The 20,738-nt window shown below is 43.0% G+C and overlaps 1 protein-coding gene across 1 annotated transcript in view; it reads left to right on the top strand.

The window, feature by feature from the left end:
- Positions 1–20,738, top strand: part of LOC141102649 (uncharacterized) — a 97,656-nt gene that overhangs the window by 65,027 nt on the left and 11,891 nt on the right. Inside the window, exons 24-28 of the mRNA XM_073591556.1 lie at positions 3,932–4,217; positions 9,637–9,803; positions 15,516–15,804; positions 16,272–16,426; positions 18,252–18,299. Of these exons, the coding sequence (XP_073447657.1) occupies positions 3,932–4,217; positions 9,637–9,803; positions 15,516–15,804; positions 16,272–16,426; positions 18,252–18,299 (945 nt within the window). The remainder of the gene's footprint in view (positions 1–3,931; positions 4,218–9,636; positions 9,804–15,515; positions 15,805–16,271; positions 16,427–18,251; positions 18,300–20,738) is intronic.

Here is a 20,738-nt window from a genome sequence, read left to right as displayed (position 1 = left end):
GCCGAGTTATACATTCAGCGGCTATGGCCGCCGAATGCTGGACTCGGGAGCGCGCCCACAAGGTAACCCCCTTGGGAGAGCGCTTCTCCTAGGGGGGTTATCAGAAGTGGGGAGGAGCCGAGACAGCTGCCGAGGGACCCCAGAAGATGAGGATCGGGGCCACTCTGTGCAAAACAAGCTGCACAGTGGAGGAAAGTATGATATGCTTGTCATATAAAAAAACAAACGTGAACCTTTACATTAAGCCTCGTACACACAATCCGATTGTTGGCAAGGATTGTGTGATGACAGACTGTTGGCCTAAAATCTGACCGATCTGACGCTCCTTCAGACAATTGTTGTCCAAATTTCGGCCAACAAATGTTGGATGGCAGGCTAGTAAATTTTCGGCGGACAACGGTCTGTTTTCAGATTTTCGTATTATCAGTAGACAAGTCCTTCACACAAAAGTCCAAAGTACAAACACGCATGCTCGGAGTCAATGCTCACCAAAGATGACATTAGCAGAAGGTGCCCAAAGGGTGGCGTTCAAGAGCTGAAATTCCACGTAGTACGTCACTACGTACGTGTTTGTTGGCCGATAAATGTGTGCAGTTTGTATGTAAGACAAGTTCCTGGCACACGCCATTCAGACAAAAGTCTGACGCTTTGTTGGCCAACAATCGGATCGTGTGTACGAGGCTTTAGGTTCGATCTCCCAGCAATCAGCAGCAATGATCACCGATTCCTACCTTCTATAGGTGGTCACTACAAATCTCCCACTCTGTGTAATGTTTCCTTATCCTCTGAAGATGGTTCATGACATATTTACACACTCCAGCTGGTTCTACCACGCCCCTTGTTTCTCCTTCTCCGACCTCTGCGACCTCTCCAGACAATCCGGGCTCCAGGCACACTACATACCGTTTACCGCTTGATGATATTAGGAGACAGGCTGAACACAGGCGTCGGCACTACACTAGATCAAAGGAGTAGGCTTAAGGCTAGGTTTCCACTATTGCCACTTGAAAGTCACTTGATTTTGCTGCAATTTTTTGCCGCCATTTTGCCGGGATTGTTTCCTGAGATTTTGATGCGACTCGAAGCAATGCCTGTGTATTCTTGAGGTCTATGGACTTCAAGTTGCATCAAAGTGGGACCAAAGTAGTGCAGGGACTACTTTGAAGTCAGATATGAACGGTACCCATTGGAAATCATGGGGGGTACGACTTGTCATGTGATTTTGCAGTCCCGAGTCACATGACAAGACATACTCATGGAAACCGAGCCTTACACAGCTCCAGCACGCTGCCTGTCTCACTCTCACAGGCTTCAGTTTCAGGCTTGTCCCACTCACAACTTCGGCTCCTCGGCACTCTGACTCTCAGAGCTCTCACAGCCTCTCGCACGCTTATTGGAGTAGCCACAACGGATAGAATAGAATAATAAAAAAAGAGAATAGAATAAAATAGAAAGAACATAACCATCTTCTGAAATTCGAATTTCAAATGGAATAAATTTGAATTCACATACATAAGAAAAGAATAGAATAGAAAAGAAAAAGAATAGAGTAGATTGTAATATAATAGTAAAAAATAGAATTAAAAAAACAATAGAATAGAATAGAAAGAATATATCCATCTTCCAACATTTGCATTTGCATTTGGAATAAATTCAAATTTGAATAGAAAAGAATAGAATAGAAAAGAAAAGAATACAATAGAAAATAAAATAATAGAAAATAATAGAACAGACAAATAGAAAAAGAAAATAATTAAAAAAAACAGAATAGAAAGAATATAAGCATTTCCCAAAATTCAAATAGAATCAATTCGAATTTGAATATAATAGAAAATTATAGATTAGAATAGGAAGATATTCTAATTTATTCTGTTTTTTTCTATACTATTCTGTTATTTTCTGTTCTGTTCTAATCTATTCTTTTCTATTCTATTCAAATTCGAATTGATTCTATTTGAATTTTGGGAAATAGTTATATTCTTTCTATTCTATTGTTTTTTTTTATTCTGTGTTTTATTTTCTATTCTATTTAATTCTGTTTCACTCTATTATATTCTTTTATTTTCTGTTATATTCTTTTCTACTCTATTATATTTTTTTCTATTTTATTCTCTTTGGAAATTGGAAAACAAATCGAAAACTATTTGAATTAGAAAACTTTTCAAATTGGCAAACTACTCTAATTCGAATGGAATAAATTCAAATTTGAATAGAAAAGAATAGAAAAGAAAAGAATACAATAGAAAATAAAATAATAGAATAGAAAAGAATAGAACAGATGAATAGAAAAAGAAAAGAATTAAAAAAACAATAGAATCGAAAGAATATAACCATTTCCCGTAATTCAAATAGAATCAATTTGAATTTGAATAGAATAGAAAATAATAGATTGGAATAGGAAGATGGTTATAGTCTTTCTATTCTATTTTATTCATTTTTTTCTATACTGTTATTTTCTGTTCTAGTCTAATCTATTCTTTTCTATTCTATTCAAATTTGAATTGATTCTATTTGAATTTTGGGAAATAGTTATATTCTTTCTATACTATTGTTTTTTTTTTTAATTCTGTTCTATTCTAGTCTATTCTGTTCTTTTATTTTCTATTCTATTGAATTCTGTTTCACTCTATTATATTCTTTTATTTTCTGTTATATTCTTTTCAATTCTACTACATTTTTTTTTTTTTTATTCTATTCCTTCATTTTCTGTTCTATTTTATTCTCTTTGGAAATTGGAAAACAAATCAAAAACTATTCAAATTAGAAAACTTTTCGAATTCGCAAACTATTCTAATTCAAAAACTTTTCTAATTTGAATTGAAAACTATTCAAATCGATTTTAATTCGAATTCGGGTCATTTGAATTGATTCACATAAAAAAATAAACAAAATTAATTCAGAAAACAAATTAAATGCATTAAACAAATTTAACAAAACTAATTTATGTAAATAACGAAACAAAACAAATTTTTTTTCGTTCTGCACATGTCTACCCCAAGTCCAATTTTAGTCAATGGGAGCGGTCTTAATTTGCGCTACTGAAGCCGCTCCGACTTTAGAATAGGTTCCCGTACTACCGCAAGGCGACTTCTATCCGACTTGTCCCCATAGCCTTTAATGAAAGTCGCCTCCAAGTCGAATCCTCGTCTATGTTGATGTGATTTGGATCCGACATTACAAGCAGAATACCTGGGGATTCCCTGAAGTTTCTTCAAGTTGCATTTAAGTCACACTGAAGTTACACTGAAGCCGCCTGGCAAAGTCACGCTGTAAGTCACGCGACTTTCAGGTCGCGGCAGTGTGAACCAAGCCTAAGACGTTGCACACTTTTTCGATGCACCTTGGGCGTTCAGCTCTAGTGGTTTGGTATGCCTTTGGGTAAGTGCCTTAGTATTAATTTAAATCGTCTTCTAACAGTAGAAAAACAATTTGATGGTTTAGTACAGAAGAAATGATAAAATTATAATAAAGGCCCTAACCCTAACCCCTAACTCTACCCCTACCTCTAACTCCAGCCCCAACCCCAACCCAAACCCCAGCCCTAACCCTTACCCCTAACCCCAACCCCAGCCCTAACCCTAACCACCAACCCCAACCCAAACCCCAGCCCTAACCCTTACCCCTAACCCCCCAACCCCAACCCCAGCCCTAACCCTAACCACCAACCCAAACCCCAGCCCTAACCCTAACCCTTACCCCTAACCACCAACCCCAACCCAAACCCCAGCCCTAACCCCCCAACCCCAACCCTAACCCTAACCACCAACCCCAACCCAAACCCCAGCCCTAACCCTAACCCTATCCCTTACCCCTAACCCCCCAACCCCAACCCCAGCCCTAACCCTAACCACCCTAATAAAGACCAAGTGCATGCACCAAGCTGATGAAGGACCTGAAATATTAGTAATTGGTTTCCAAACTTTAATTCCAGCTGTCAATGTTGCTCCACGTGGCCTCTGCTCCCAGTCCAGCTATTATGATCACACCCGATCTGCTAAAATAGCCGTGGATGGGGACAAATCTGCAAGTTATTATGACAGAAGCTGCATCCACACACATATTGATTTTGGTCCTTGGTGGCGTGTGGACCTACTAAGCAAAATGCAAGTCTTTTCTGTTGCCATCACCAACCGCGGAGACTGCTGTGGAAACCGCTTGAATGGAGCTGAGATCCTTATCGGAGATTCTGAAGAGCGAGGTGGTGTAAAGAACCCCATGTAAGATGGAGGCATTGACATTTGTAGTATTTTAATACTGTCTACTAAGTTAATTCCCTATACCTGTAATGAGCGTGACATTGCATTAGGCTGTTTATGGTTCTGTCACGGTCAAGGGTCAGACTCAGAAACCAGTAGCTATAGCGGTAGAGAGACTCCCACTGACCAGCAGGCAGGGCCACTGATAAGGCAGTATAACTAGTCCTGTTGTATTGGCCCCAGGGCCTCATCAGTTAAGCAGGGGGGGCCCGGGGCAGCTTTATTGTTCATTTTTATGTAAATCTATAAATGGATTTTACTAGACCAAATCTCCGTTCCTACTTGCTTACCAGGGCTTAAATTAAATTTCCGTCAGCCCCGTCAAGGCAAAATAGAGGCCCAGGAGGTAGGAGCAGAGGAGGACTTTCATTTTCATTTTTGCGCTGTAGGTGGATAAAGTCAGTTTTGCTGCACCCTAGGGGTTGAGTGGGGTGTAGCCGGGGCTAGGGGGGCCCCATGATTTCTAAATGCAGCCCTGCCAGCAGGATAAGTACACAAGCAGGTCACCCCTGGTGGGGGCACACTTGAGGTGCGGGTCTAAACACTAAATAGTATTCACCAGAGCTCCTCATGGTGGAAATGGGTTTTGCTGTCTGTTAGTAACAGGTTGTGGTCCTCAGGATCCCCCCCCCCCACCGTTCCCTGGCCTCCCAGGCTGCATGCAGACATAAGGGCCTGATATGGATTTTGGGGGGGACCCCACACCATTTTTTTTTTATTTTGGTGTGAGGTTCCTCTTAAAATTTCATGCCGCTTACACACGGTCGGACTTTTCGTCTACAAAAGTCTGACAGCCTGTCCAACAGACTTTTGACGGACTTTTGGCGGATTTGCGGCGGACTTGCGGCAGACTTTCTTACGAACGGACTTGCCTACATACGATCACACAAAAGTCTGACGGATTCGTACGTGATGATGTACACTGGACTAAAATAAGGAAGTTGATAGCCGGTAGCCAATAGCTGCCCTAGCATGGGTTTTTGTCCGTCGGACTAGCACACAGACAAGCAGATTTCTGGGTCCGGCGTAGTTACGACGTAAAGATTTGAAGCATGTTTCAAATCTAAAGTCCGTCAGATTTGAGGCTGGAAAAGTCCGGGGAAGCCCACACATGATCGGATTGTCAGCCGGCTTTAGTCCGTCGGCGTCCGTCGGACTTTTGTAGACGAAAAGTCAGACCGTGTGTACGCGGCATAAGAAATTGTTAGAACTCTAAATTTAGATTTTTAAGGCAATTTGAAGAAAAAATGTATTTTTAATTTAATAAAAAAGTTTATTTAACAATATCAATTGATTGAAGAATTATAGAAAATATTCAACATATATACAAATACCACAATAATTAAAAACATTGCATGATATAGTATGGATTGATGGTCCTGAAGTGTTATTTCCCAACTACTAGCTGTTCTGCCATCGGTATGTAATGCAGATGGTAATCGGTAGAGGGGATATCCAAAATAATTAAGCATACGCAAAATCTTCTTCAGGGATTTATACCACTTCTGAAATATAAAATATTTTCACTTTAGAATCCATACATATGAATTCCATATATAACACATATATCCAGTATATTGAAATGACATTGCATGAACACTTACATTCTATATATATATATATATATCTCATTGATAGAGGCATTCCTTCAACCAAAACATAAATTATCTGCATAACTTGCCCTTCACATTGTACAGGACCGCTGGATACTATTCAAAAGGTATGACACCCAAGGAATTAGAGGTATTCAGACTGCAAAAATAAAACAAAAAAAAGAGGCGTTGAATCCACTGGGTGATATACATATCAACCCAGTTGAATACTTGATCCATGCAGATAGGATCTTAATGCCACAACCCCTCCAGGTCTCAATGAGGCTGAGAGCTTCAGACCCTTTCTGGATGGTTTCAATTCAGGTAAAACAGACCGGATATGACGTGGCAACGCATGACGCCAGTACGGTGCGTCACACGTGGCGTCAGTACGGCGCGCATGCGCAATATAGGGAGACGCCGGGGATGGCAGCTGGCGCCATTCCTTTCTTCCACACAGTTCTGGTGGATGAATGTCAGCGGAGCCGCGCTCTCTGTAGGCGGCAGGAGGTCAGACGTCTATGAGGATTGTTCTGCACTTGGACAGCATGTTTTGGGAGGTTCTTTTCAGAAAGTATTTTTTCCCATTTCATGTGCAAATATTTTGGGCTGCTTGTTTTCCATCTGGATAAAGGCTATCTGCATGGATCAAGTATTCAACTGGGTTGATATGTATATCATCCAGTGGATTTATCACCTCTTTTTTGTTTTATTTTTGCAGTCTGAATACCTCTAATTCCTTTTCTTTGGTGCCATACCTTTTGGATAGTATCCGGCGGTCCTGTACAATGTGAAGGGCGAGATATGCAGATAATTTATGTTTTGGTTGAAGGAATGCCGCCCTCTACCAATGATATATAGAATGTAAGCGTTCATGAATTCATATGTATGGATTCTAAAATAAAAAAATATTTTATATTTCAGAAGTGGTATAAATCCCTGAAGAAGATTTTGCGCATGCTTAATTATTTCGGATATCCCCTCTACCTATTACCATCTGCATTACATACCGATGGCAGAACAGCTAGTAGTTGGGAAATACCACTTCAGGACCATCAATCCATACTATATCATGCAATGTTTTTAATTATTGTGGTATTTGTATATATGTTGAATATTTTCTATAAGTCTTTAATCGATTGATATTGTTAAATAAACTTTTTTAATAAATTAAAAATCAATTTTTTCTTTAGATTGCCTTAAAAATCCTAATTTAAAGGTCTAACAATTTCTTATAATCAAGGGATGATGGCAATTACACACCTAGCTACATGAGTCTTTCATTTATGTCCTCCTAAAATCTATGCCTGACGCAAAGGGCCTGGTATTGATGGAGGGGGGACCTCCACGCAGTTTTTTTTTCTTTATTTTTTAATGCTGACACTTGTTTGTTTACATTCTGCTTTCAGCGGGGAAATCACACTAACTGCCTGTAGCAATAACTCTCGGTCTAGCTGCTGGTTTAAAGCGGGCTGTTACCTTCACTCTCGATACCTCTGTTTCACCGGAACCGGGTCTAGGGTCCTGTTGAGTTTACCTCTGGACGATGTAGACACCAAACACTTGAGTATATTTTCCAATGCTTTAATGAACAAGTAATAAAGGAAGTAGCAGGAAAGAGGCAGAAGGAAAGGTGCAGGGAAGCTCAAATCCCTTTCCCTAGTATTCTTTAGAACATTCTTTGGAATTGAACACTTGTAATTGAATGCACTCCCCTTGTGGGATTCAATCTTTGCCCGCCTGGATAGGCCTCTCTCACTTGCCTAGCAGCCAGTATGTAGCACGAACAAAAGTCTCTGCCACAGACTTGTTTGGAACAAAACCCGTACGATCCTCTGCCACAGGATGTATTGGTTTGAGATGAATGTCAGACACAGTACTTGAACCTTTAAGCCAACCCGGCAGTACTATGCAGTAAGACTACTTCAGGATACGTCCTCCAACCGAGTCACCAGGCCCCTCTCCAGACCAGCACTCTGCATGATCCTCCCCTGGGATCTCCTCAGTTGTCCAGCTTCTTCACTCAGGGTAGACAGCTCAGGACCATTCCTCTGCTGCTGTGGTAGGCCCCAGACAGGCTTCTGGGCCCACCCACACGCCGCAGCGACGTGGGCCTCCGGAACGGAGGACCACGAGGTGGTACTCTTAACGCATGCCTGTCAGCCAGGAGGGCCAGCAGGTGGCTGAAAACGAACCCCTAAACATGGCGTCTGTCCCATAAATACCCTCTCCCAGAATGCAACTCGGAGGACCACCTCCAGGGAGTTGTCTCCGGGACAGAGGAGCACTCATACGCTTCAACACGTTGCCTTCCCAACACCAGCCGATGGTGACAACGACACCCACCGGCACAGTGTGGAACTACCCGCAACTCAGTCAAGCTGGAACAGAGGCAAATCTAACTTCCTCTAACAAGTAACCCACAAGCAGGTGCGGACTGACAACTCATGGGGCTCCCGGGCAATAGGAGATTATGGGCCCCCCAGGCAATCAGAGATTATGGGGCCACACAGTATACACACACACAGTATACAATCACACAGTATACACATACATGTACACACAGTATACACAGACATGTTTCTATTGGCTGAGAAGGTATTGGAGAGGTGGGGCAGCTATAATCTCAGGATTTTTAGACCAAAAGGATGTCGATAAGGGACATTTCAGAGACAGATGTAAAAAAAACACAGATTTTTACATATTGTCCCTGGTTTTACTGAGGCTGGCAACCCTGATGGGGCCCCCTAGTGGCCCAGGGCCCTCTGGCAGTGCCTGAGTGGCTCAATGGTCAGTCTGCCCCTGCCCACAAGATTTGCCTATCAGTGGTAGATTGAAAATCTACCAGCGCTACATGCAGATCAGTGGCAGCCGGTCCACAAGGAGCGCAGGGGTGCCAACCCCCCCCCTCCCTCAGCCGTCACAATCGCCTCCCTAGCCTGCAGAATCAAACAACATGTCTGTGGCCATGCACTGTGTGGGGTGCTGGACCAACAGGTCTCTACCAGGTCCATCACCCCCTCACAAGCACGTGACCAGAGCCTGAGGCCCCAATTGGCCTGTTTCATGATGTCCTCTGTGGTCTGCGCCCCAAACCCTCCCACCCTGCGATACCAGCGAATCAACACTCGGCTTCCTGCTTCCTGCCCCGGCCAATCAGGACAGAAGGCCAAAGACTTAGAGCCCGGAAAGAAGACCAAGGCAACAAAGAAGCAATGGCACCAGGGGACCAGGCAAACCGTGACCAATTGAGGGCTCCGCCCGTAAGGTAAGAGCGGACCTGGAGGGCCCACCCGCAGCCACCCCCCCCCGCCAAATATCCTCCAGCACCAGCCGCCACAGCTGCAGATAAGTCATGGTTGTTAAGGACCCGGTGGCTGCCTGCTCCTTAACAACCAACTATTCCGAACTAAACTAAAGGCATGCCGAAGATACAAAGCAAATTCCAAAAATGAATCGGATCAATTAACGAATATATCCAAAACTAAATTCTTCAATTAATGAATGGATCCAAAAAGAAAATTAGTGGCTTACACATTTCTGGTGCCATGTAGAAGTCCATTCATCTGGGACTAGACAACATTGTGTTTGTAAAGCAGAAATCTGTGCTTAAGAATGAAAAAAATTACAATTTCTTTCCCCATTCTGAGATGCTCTCATAAGTGTTTGTGATCAGAAAGTCCGTTATTGTAGTACATGTATTGTATTGGCATTATTTTTTTTCTGTACCCCTTACTACTGATGCTAATCCCTCATGATGCACGGTACAATGTTCTTTTCTTTTCCAGGTGTGCTAAAATTGTCTCCATCCCCAATGGACAGACCTTCATCTATGACTGTAATGGGATGGAAGGACGTTTTGTCACTATTGTTATACCCAAAAAAAAAGAAAATTTGAATTTTTGTGAAGTTCAAGTGTTTGCTGAGCAAGTTGAAGAGCGAAGAGAAGAAATGTGTATGTAAAGTAGGGATTGTGTCTTAGACTCTAGCTTACTGTATGTGTTAGCCAGGGCTCTCCATTTATTGGCTTTAGAGACAGAAATATCTCCAACTCTATATGAGCAGATAAAGATGCCTTCCTAATACTAATTATTAAAATGAATTATTATTTATTTAAAAAAGATTAAAAAGATTTATATAAGAGGAAAACGAAAAGGTTTTTTTTGCTGGGAGTCATGGTGTCACGTACTTGGGCTGGAGGCCGAAGTGACAAGAAGGCTTCCCCTTGTGGCTTTGGTCCGAGTACCCCTGAATACGGGATCAGGGACACAGGACACAAAGAATCATGGATGCCGTGAACCAGGTAGCAGGTAGCGGTTGTTTCAGGACTGCAGTCAGCAGCAGTGCAGGCGCACCAGAGGAGGACCAAGGATGGCGACCCACAGGAAGGCACTTGGGAACTGGACCTTGGAAGCTTGGTAGAGAGACTGTGAGGACACACAGTCAGAGGTAGACGAAGGTACTCAATGGGATCAAGAACATGGTCAGATGGCGAGCCAGGGTCAGCACAGATGAGCAGCAAGGATGTTAGTAGCCAAGCCAGAGTCATACACGAAGAGAAGGGGAAGCATAGTCAGGTAGCAGGCCAAGGTTGTTACCCAGAAGACAGCAGAGTGTGGTCAGGGGCAAGCCAGGGTCAAAGTCTAGAATCCACAAAACAAGCTCAGAGTAGGCCGGGTCAGCAATGAGAGGTCAGATAACAACAGCAAAAACACAGAAACACGGGTCACGGGTAGCTGAAGAACATCCAGCTATTGGCACACATCAAGGCAGCTTGGCACCATTCCCAGGACTGGTCGTGCATGGACATGCGCACTGGTGCACATGGATGCACCAACATGTTAGTGCATGCTAGTTACTTGTCATCATCCATCTGTGTGCTGGCACATGAACATGAGCACGAGGTGGGGTATCTTCTAGATAAAAAAAAAATGTTGGCTACTATGTATACTATGTATAAAATGTTCAAGATTTATGCGGATGAAAGGAAAAAGATTTTTAACAGCACCACATCCTCTAAAGTGATACAAAAGTAGATATTGGATAGGAGACAAATTTTAAAGGTGCTACATCAATTAGCCAGACTTAACCGTTAAAAATTCAATAACATTTATAACAAATCCATATCAAAATCCATATTGATTTTCACAAAACTGTATTTGATAACATCCTCTGTAATTATTATGATGGCATTAACCACTTAAGGACCGAGCCTCTTTTTGACACTTGTTTACAAGTTAAAATCAGGGTTTTTTCTGCTAGAACCCCCAATCATTATATATATTTTTTCAGACACCCTAGAGAATAAAATTGTGGTTGTTGCAATACTTTATGTCACACCGTATTTGCGCAGCGGTCTTACAAGAGCATTTTTTTGGGAAAAAATACATTTTTTGACTTAAAAAATAAGACAACAGTAAAGTTAGCCCAATTTTTTTTTTTATATTGTGAAAGATAATGTTACGTTGAGTAAATTGTAACCCAACATTTTACGCTAAAAAACTGCACCGCTCATGGAATGGCGACAAACTTTGACCCTTAAAAATCTCCATAGACGACGTTTAAAAATTTCTACAGGTTACATGTTTAGAGTTTCAGAGAAGGTCTAGTACTAGAATTATTGCTCTCGCTCTAATGATCACGGCGATACGTCACATGTGTGATTTGAACATCGTTTTCATATGCGGGCATGACTTACGTATGCGTTCGGTTCTGCGCACGACCTCGGCGGGACGGGGGGCACTTTAAAAGTATTTTTATTTTTTTTCTTATTTATTTTACTTTTTATTTTTGCACTGTCCTTTTAAATTTTTGGATCACTTTTTTCCTATTAAAAGGAATGTAAACATCCCTTGTAATAGAAAAAAAGCATGACAGGACCTCTTAAATGTGAGATCTGGGGTCAAAAAGTCCTCACATCTAACATTTACACTAAAATGCAATAAAAAAAAAAAAATGAAATGTAATTAAAAAAAAAAAGTTCCCTTTAAGACCATTGGGCAGAAGTAACGTTTGACGTCACTTCCTTCCATTTAATGTTATGGAGCTGAGCGGGGGCCATCTTTTCCTCAGTCGGCTCCAGGCCTGTCAAGGGGAAGGACACGATTGTCTCCGCCGCTACCGATGGCTCCGGTAAGTGGTGGAGATGACCGTAATGTGGCGGGAGGGCCCCTCACCCGCCCCCGATAAAAGTTATCTTGTGGCGAGTCCGCCGCAGAGACCACTTTTATCAGAAAGCCAGCCACTCGCTGCTGTTGAAAATACCGAGGTTATAGCAACTATCTGCTGCCATAACAACGGTATTTAGTGTCAAAGTACCAACGTGCAATGATGGCGATTTGCGCTAAGTGGTAAAAAAAGGTATTCTATGCATTCTCTTCTACATGTTTTGACGCATGGCTTTTTCAGGAAGGTAATATCCTGTATGCATACTGCTTGAAGAGGCCATGTGGCGAAACATGTAGAAGAGAATGCATAGATGACCTTGTTAATGCCATCATAATAATTATAGAGGATGTTATCAAATAGTTTTGTAAAACTCATTATGGATTTGTAATAAATTTTACTGAATTTTCACTGATATGTCTGGCTAAAAGAGATGGGCCGAACACCTCCTGTTTAGTTTGCACCAGAGCTCCCGAACAGAGAGAAAGTTTGGCCCCGAGCCGCAAACTCCATTAAAGTCTATGGGACCCAAACATGAAAAATCAAAAGTCCCCATTTTGAAGGCTTATATGCAAGTGTTTGGCCATAAAAAGGGTATGGAGGCACAAGTACTTCCCTGGGGGACATGTAGCAATACAAAATTTTTCATCAAAAACAATGATTTTTAAAGGAGCAGTGATTTTAATGATGATCAACATGGGGACAAGGTGCATTTGGGTGAGGGGGCAGAGACCCCCGGCCCCAAAGCAACCCCTGTCATGAGGGCCATGTATCTATTGTGAGACCGAAGTAGTGGGGAGGCCTCCCTTGCACCTCGGGTCCTTGAAGCCTCTGAGATGGAGACAGAGACTTGGAGGACACCGAGTGGCACGGATGCCAGGGGTGCGGAGCACCATGCAAGCCTTATTCAGAGATCCGAGCTGAGGTCAAGTCCAGTTGGGCAACAAACTATCAAAGGGTTAATCAGAAGAGTGGTCAAGATCCAAGCTGGGGTCGGTTCCAATCTGGCAGCTGAGTACAAAAGGGGCAAAGAAATAGAATAGTCAACGTACAAATTTGAGGTCAATGGCAAGCAGCAATCAAGAGTAGTCAAATAGGTTTCCAGGTCACAACAAGTTCAGACAGATCGCACTCTAGCACAGGAACAAGGCGGGACCAAAGATAATCCAGCAATTTGGCAGTGTCTGGGCTGGGCTTATGTAGGGAAGCTTGAGGTCACTTCCTGTGTGCCTCCTGGGCGTTTTCCCGCCTTTTTCCATCAGGTTGAAGTCACTTCCTGTGTGCGTCCTGGGCATTTTCCTGCCTTTTTCCATCAAGTCTTCTGCGCAGTTGCGGGTTAGCGCACTAAGGCGTCTTTGGCTCATGCTCAATTGGCATGGTTTTCCTCTTGCGGCAACGCGCCATTGGTGCATGCGTAGTAAGCCCTGGACTCTTACACCCCCCCCATGTTGAGGGCATGTGGCCTGGTATGGTTCAGGAGGGGGAAGGGGGCACTCGCTCGTCCCCCCCTCCTTTTACTGGCCTGCCAGGCTGTGTGCTTAGATAAGGGTCTGGTATGGATTTTGTTGGGCACCCCAAGCCATGTGTTTTTTTTTCAATTGTGGCGTGTTTTTTTTTCACCTTTTTCAATTGCCGGCAATGTTTTGTTTTTTTCATTCAGCTGTCAGCGGGGAAGCCCATTGACAGCTGATGACTCATCCATTGTTAACCACTTCGATACAGGGCACTTAGACACCTTCCTGCCCAGCTTTCAGTGCTGTCGCAGTTTGAATGACAATTCAGCGGACATGCTACACTGTACCCAAACTAAATTTTTATCATTTTGTTCCCACAAATAGAGCTTTCTTTTGGTGTTATTTGATCACCTCTGCAGTTTTTATTTTTTGCTAAACAAATAAAAAAAGACCGAAAATTTTGAAAAAAATAAAAGTTTTGTTTTTGTTTCTGTTAAAAAAATTTGTAAATAAGTAAGTTTTCTCTTTCACTGATGGGCACTGATAAGGCGGCACTGACAGGCACTGATACGTGGCACCGATGAGGTGGCACCAATGAGCGGGCACTGACGATGGGCACTGATATGCAGCACTGATGGGCACTGGTAGGCGGCACTGATGGGTGGCACTGATATGCAGCACTGATGGGCATTGATAGGCGGCACTGATGGGCACTCATGGGTGGCACTGGGTGGTACTGGTTGGCACTGATGGCACTGATAGGTGACACTGATGGGCACTGAAAGGCGGCACTGCTGGGCACTGCTGGGCACTGATAGGCGGCACTGCTGGGCACTGATGGGCACTGATAGGCAGCACTGATGGGCAGCACTGCTGGGCACTGATGGGCACTGATACGTGGCACTGATATGAGGCACTGATAGGCATCCCTGGTGGCACTGGCAGTGGTAGGCATTGGAGTGGGCACTGATTGGCAGCTGCCTGGGCACATAGTGGTATTTCCCTGGGGGTCTAGGGGCATACCTGGTGGTCCAGTGTGGATGGCTTCCCTGGTGGTCCTGGGCAGCTTCCCTGGTGGTCCTGGGTGGGATCCGAGGGGGGCTGTGCTGATAAACAATCAGCACAGACCCCCCTGTCAGGAGAGCAGCCGATCGGCTCTCCTCTACTCGCGTCTGTCAGACGCGAGTGAGGAAAAGCCGATCACAGGCTCTTCCTATTTACATCGTGATCAGCCGTGATTGGACACTCGTCAGAGACTCTTTACCTAGATCAGTGTTGCGGGGTGTCAGACCGACACCCGCAACAACGATCACCGCGATGCGCGCCCCCGGGGGCGCGTAGCGGCTCGATATTCTGATCACGTCATATGACGTCCAGTCAGGAATATCAAACCACTTTGCCGCCGTCATTTGGTAATAGGGCGGGCGGCAAGTGGTTAAGGAAGCAACGGGTCGCTTCCCAGCCCCACTCCTTAACAACAAGCTATTCACTGTGCCGTGATTGGGCAAAGCTTTGCCCAATCAGGGCTTAGAATGCACTGTGCAGCGCCCTGCAAATTTGGGTGTTTGCTGAACAAGAAAATTAGTCAGGTTGAACTTTTGCTCGGCCCAAAATGTTCACCCAACTCTACTGGCTAATTGATGTAGCACCTTTAAAATCCCTCTCCTATCCAATATCCAGATCTGTATACTATGTATAAAAGTCTTCCCTCAACTGTTAACAATTTTACGTTTCTCAAACAATGCCGGGAGGGGGGGGGGGGGGTGTTGTGATCGCAGACTCTGGGAGATGTCAGAGGAGTATTGACATAGATTTTGAAGCTTTTTTGATATGCAAGTGAAATACTTTGAGTCATTAGCAGGCTAAATATAATAATGTATGATCCTTGAAAATAAATATTGGAAACCTTCAAATAGACTAAATGTTTTATCCCAGTTACTGTTTGCAGATGATACATTTGTGTCTTTGGTTCTTGTATGATCTTTGTCGAAAGTTTTGGTTATTCATGTTAACTTTTACAAATCAATATCTCAACTTTGTTTCTCCAGTTCGAAATGTAGCCCTGAATGGCACGGCCTCCCAGTCCAGCACATTTTCTTCTTCTGGAGAAGCTGGTAATGCCAATGACGGTTCCCTGGCCAATAATCACATCATGGGGCAATGTTCAATTACCCAAAGAGAGCTGTCGCCTTGGTGGATGGTGGACCTGGAGTCACCCTACCAGATCTTCTCTGTAGTCATCACCAATCGGGTGCTGGAATGTTGCAAAGACAGAATTATTGGAGCAGAAATTCGTATTGGGAGCTCTGAAGAAAATGGAGGAGTGTTAAATCCAAGGTCAGGTTTACTTTGAAAGCAACAGTTTTTCAAAAGACAAAAGAATTAGAAATGTCTTACTTTTTATTTCTTGAGCAGATAGCAATTTCTGCCTCTCAGATAGGTAACCACTGACAACAATCGTTATAAATAAAGATGGAGTTCTCCCCAATAGCCAAAAGTGTAAGAAGGATTTTTCCCAGTGACCAATACTCCAATGTATTGTGAACCATAGATATATTATTTATTAGAAGGATTTCCCTGGAACCAGAAATGTATTTCAAGGATTCTTCCATGTTAAAAAGGATCAAAAAGGCTGATCTATACAACCCAAAACAAAAAGCAAGAAAAAAATGTACAAAGACTGGATGGACCACTTAGTCATGTTTCTATGTTTCTATTTTAATGACATTAATGGTTTGTGTAGCATTAAGAAATATTTTTTGTATAAATTGTGTTACTTTATTTTTTGCCCTGGTGTTCATCAGGTGTGGGGTGATTACTTCAATGGAATCCGGAGAGTCAGTCTTCTTCTCCTGTAAAGGAATGGTTGGCCGTTATGTGACGGTGACAATCCCGGGGCGGACCGAACATCTCATCCTGTGTGAAGTTCAGGTCTTTGGATTGCCTGAAACATCTAATGGTAAGATTTGGTATTTGTCGGTCAAACTACTAAAGCTACAGAAAAATGGCGACCGACCGCACACCGACTCAGCACATTGTGAATGTAAAATAAATGAGAAATTACCTCAGCTAGGTTCTCCCCCATAGATGAACCTCCCCCAATGCATTTTGCTCATGTTTGGCTCAATCGTAGAGGTCACATTGGCCCCACATGGATAAAATGTGTTGAGGGGGTTCTTCTATGTGTTGAGGAGCTAGCTGAAGCCATTTCTCATTCATTTGGCATTTACAATGTACAAACAAAATAAAACAAAGAGAGCACCTAGTGCATTATCAACATTGTTTTATTGTATTGTAGCACCCTCTAGTGTGCTGATACTGATAGTACAGGCAAATTTACTCTGGCCCAGGGATAAACCTAACTCTTGGAATCTAGGTCAGGGTTATTAGATGACTCATCCTGGCAGCTCTCTGGTGCCTCCCCCTGGTTCTAGAATGTTGGAGAATATTCTAGAAGTTAGTGGGTGGAAGCCAGGAGAGTTTACTTGCATATTTAGGGGCCCTCAGCCAATTTCCAGGAAATGAGCCTGGCAGGGTACTAAGGAGCCCTTAAATACAAATGAGCCATGCCAGCCAGGGAGTCAGGTGGAAGATGGAGAGGCAGTGCTGAGGGAGTCTGCCGGTGGCCCTTGAGGGACCCCTGCAGGGGAGGGGTTTTACCTTGGGCTAGAGCTCAGGAGGCTGGCCTGGAAGGATCCTACCACAGGAGGCAGTTGGAGAAAAGCATTCCGGAGAGGCAGCGAAGAGAGCAAACAGAGACAGAGTGAGCAGATCAGCACGGTGCAGGGACAGACAAGGGAAGAGACTGCCAGCTGTAGCAAGTCTCTCTTGAAGACCACAGTGTGCTTAAGTCTTCATCCAACCTTGCCCTGGGAAGTCTCCAGTGTGTGTCAGTCGGGTAGACTGGGAAGAAGAAGCAGCCATGTGGGCTGGTGTAGTGGCAGCCAGGTGGGCTAGCATTTCTGCAGGAAGTAGAGCTGGGATCAGGGTCTACAGGAAAGCAGATGGTGTTGAAGGAAGCAGTTCGCTCCAAATGTGCTACTTTGCCAAGGGACTGAGAGTTCCTGCCTGTAATGGGCTGTTGCTGAACTAACCAAAGAGACTGTTAGTTCCAAAGGAGGGAACCCGGCGGAGCTGTGCAAAGGATCAAATTTGTGTGGGAGGAAGAAGTGGAAGCTGTATATAGGGAGGAAGTTGTCCCTGGTTTTGTTTGTCGGCTTTCAAGTTAGGGATCCTATAATCACCAAGCCCATCCAAGTTATTATCTCCTTAATAAAAACAATAAAAACAAGCTACAGGATTGCTTTCTGTGTCTGTATGCAAGAAGGAAACGCTTTGTGTGACTGGCTGTATAGCAGTGGGGAACCTTGACACCTGCAACTCCTATGGGGGGGTAGTGCTACAGAAGGATAAAATGAGTACATACTCACAAAGGTAAAAGTAGTAACAGAGTTGTACATAAACCAAGGAACTGAAATTCTTCTGGTTCAAAAGAATGTCAATATACATGCTGACGTGTTTCGAGGGACATGCCCCCTTCTTTTTTTTTTTTTTTTTTTTATTATTACATAGGTACACCTTTCACAAAATTGAAACACCAATGTAGAGAAAAATAGAAATTAGCATGCAATACAAAAACAATAATATATATATTACACTGAAGCTATTTTTTCAGTTCTCACGGCATGTAGCTTTTACCAAATTAAAGTGTTCTACTTTTATGGCAGTGAAGACTAGAACTACATTATATATGAAACTTATTTCCCATCACTTTTGTTTTCCAGGAAAAGTAATCAGTATGGATGCAAACCTACCAGAAGTTCCGAATGGAGGTAACATTCCTTTACATCAGTGGTCTCCAAACTGTGGCCCAAGGGCAGAATGAAGCCCTTTGCTTACCTTTATGCAGCCCCTGGGGCACTATTCCTCTCATTAATTCAAGGTATTATTTCCTCCTACTGACACCAATGATAACACACCATTCTTTCCACCGACACCAACAGTGGGGAAAAATTCCTCTTATTGACAACAGTGGGTCCCTATTCTTTCCACCGACACCAATGACGGGGCACTATTCCTTCCACGGACACCAATGATGGGGCACTATTCCTTCCACCGACACCAATGATGGGGCATTATTTCTTCCACTGATGCCAATGATGGGGCACTATTCCTCCCACTGACACCAATGATGGGACACTATTCCTCCCACTGATACCAATGATTGGGCACTATTCCTCCTACTGACACCAATGATGAGGCACTATTCCTCCCACTAATACCAATGAAGGGGCACTATTCCTCCTTCTACTGACCACAGCTGCTACGTAGCTTTTTTCTCCCACTGACCACCAAGCCTGAGGCTTTTTCTGCTCCAACTTGACATAGTGGGCCACTGACCCTCCCAGAGCCTGAAGGTCAGTAAACTGGCCCTTTGTTTAAAAAGTTTAGAGACCTCTGCTTTAAAGAATATTAACAGCTGGTTTCAGACTTCAGGAGTCTTAACACTTTCTGAATTCTAAGGGGAACTGAGGCTCTAGTCACTTTCTGTGGTCATAATATCTCTTACTTGGCGTTATGTTGAGCAATATCGTTGCCTATTTATTTCAAACCAAGCCTTATCTCCACTGTTGGCCACATTAGGACTAAATTCTACTTATTTTAAATACAATAAAGGTAACAAGTGCTAATGGATATCTTCTGTATACCATATGGACCACATGTAAAGGGCAGAAGCTTCTACTCAGTGCCACCCTTCAGCAGAACAAGTCACTTTTCTTTATCTTAGAAGAGAGTATAAATTTGAGACCCATAGACATACCATTGGGGGTTAAGGTCCCGCCAAGAACATTTATAACTTCATTTATAACTATTAGGGCTGCGCATCTTCACTCACCTCACGATTCGATTCGATTACGATTATCCCATCCACGATTCGATTCGATTCTGCGATGCATCACGATTAATACCCAAGTGCCCATGGTTTTCAACTTTTCCTCAAAAAATTAATTCAAGCAGTCAGAAATTGAAGAAATATTAAATATATTTATTTGTATCTGCTATTTAAACAACAGTATTTATTTAAAAGAGTACTGTGACATCAAACTGTTGTGTATAATACATACATACAGTGCTGGCCTGGTGCAGTAGTTTACATTTTAATATTTTCTTTTATGAAATATAACTTGTAAACAGTAACACCTACATCTATATAAAACAGAGCACTTCCAGTTATTGACTGGCAAACATCACAGTGAACCTGTAGCACAGTCACACAGTGTGTTGCAGAACTTCCTGGTTCACAGTGATGATTGTTTGCCAATACCACCACCACCACCACCACCACCAGCGCCAGTGAGTCAACACAGATGGATGGCTAGATCGGCGTTATAAGCTCTCGGAGTTGTGTCACCCAGTCACTTTACAGAAAACGTTACCTGCACTCTACCACAATACACCTGTAACTGAAGCCAAGCCAAGCCACCATTAGAGGAAGTCTGAAAATCCTTGACAGAATAAATTGTCAACTAAATCTAAAAACCTTGGACAAATCTTTATGGGATCACAAATATACAGTTACACACCACAATACCAAAAAAAACACACACACACACACACACACATCACTGAATCATAATGGTAAAGGGCAGGCCATAGGTCAGGCGCCGGGCAATGGCACAGTCACAGTCAGACATGAGGTCAGGTGTGTGTGACGTGTGTGTTTTTGTTTGTGTGTGTGTATTTGTGTGATCCAATAAAGATTTACTTCAAGTTTTTAAGATTTAATTTATTCTTTCAAAGATTTGCCTTCCTCTGGTGGCTTGGCGGGCGTCAGTTGTCTGGAATTAAATACAATTTTAGAATTTTATTTGGCTGAGGGTTAAGTTGACCCCCCCCCCCCCAAACATGACATTTGACAATATAACATCAAGTGTGAAAATTCAATGGACACATTTTTGAAGATTGTGTCCGACACAATCTTCAAAAATAAACTATTCTCCATCTCCCCCCAGTGCTAGCAAAGCTTGTTGTCACTCAAGTCGTCACTCAGTCACTTTACAGAAAACGTTACCTGCACTCTACCACGATACACCTGTAACTGAAGCCAAGCCAAGTCACCATTAGAGGAAGCCCAAAAATCCTTGACAGAATAAATTATCAATTGAAGCTTAAAACCTTGGGTTTAGCCGTTATGGGATCAGAAATATGCACACACAATACCAACAAAAAACACACACGTGACGTCACGTCAGTTGTGAATCATGAGAAAG

The sequence above is a fragment of the Aquarana catesbeiana genome, linkage group LG07 (genome assembly GCF_042186555.1).
Source record: "Aquarana catesbeiana isolate 2022-GZ linkage group LG07, ASM4218655v1, whole genome shotgun sequence".
In the NCBI taxonomy this organism is placed as follows: Eukaryota; Metazoa; Chordata; class Amphibia; order Anura; family Ranidae; genus Aquarana; species Aquarana catesbeiana.
The sequence above is the reverse complement of the archived record's forward strand: the minus strand, read 5'-3'. Positions and strand labels throughout refer to the sequence as shown.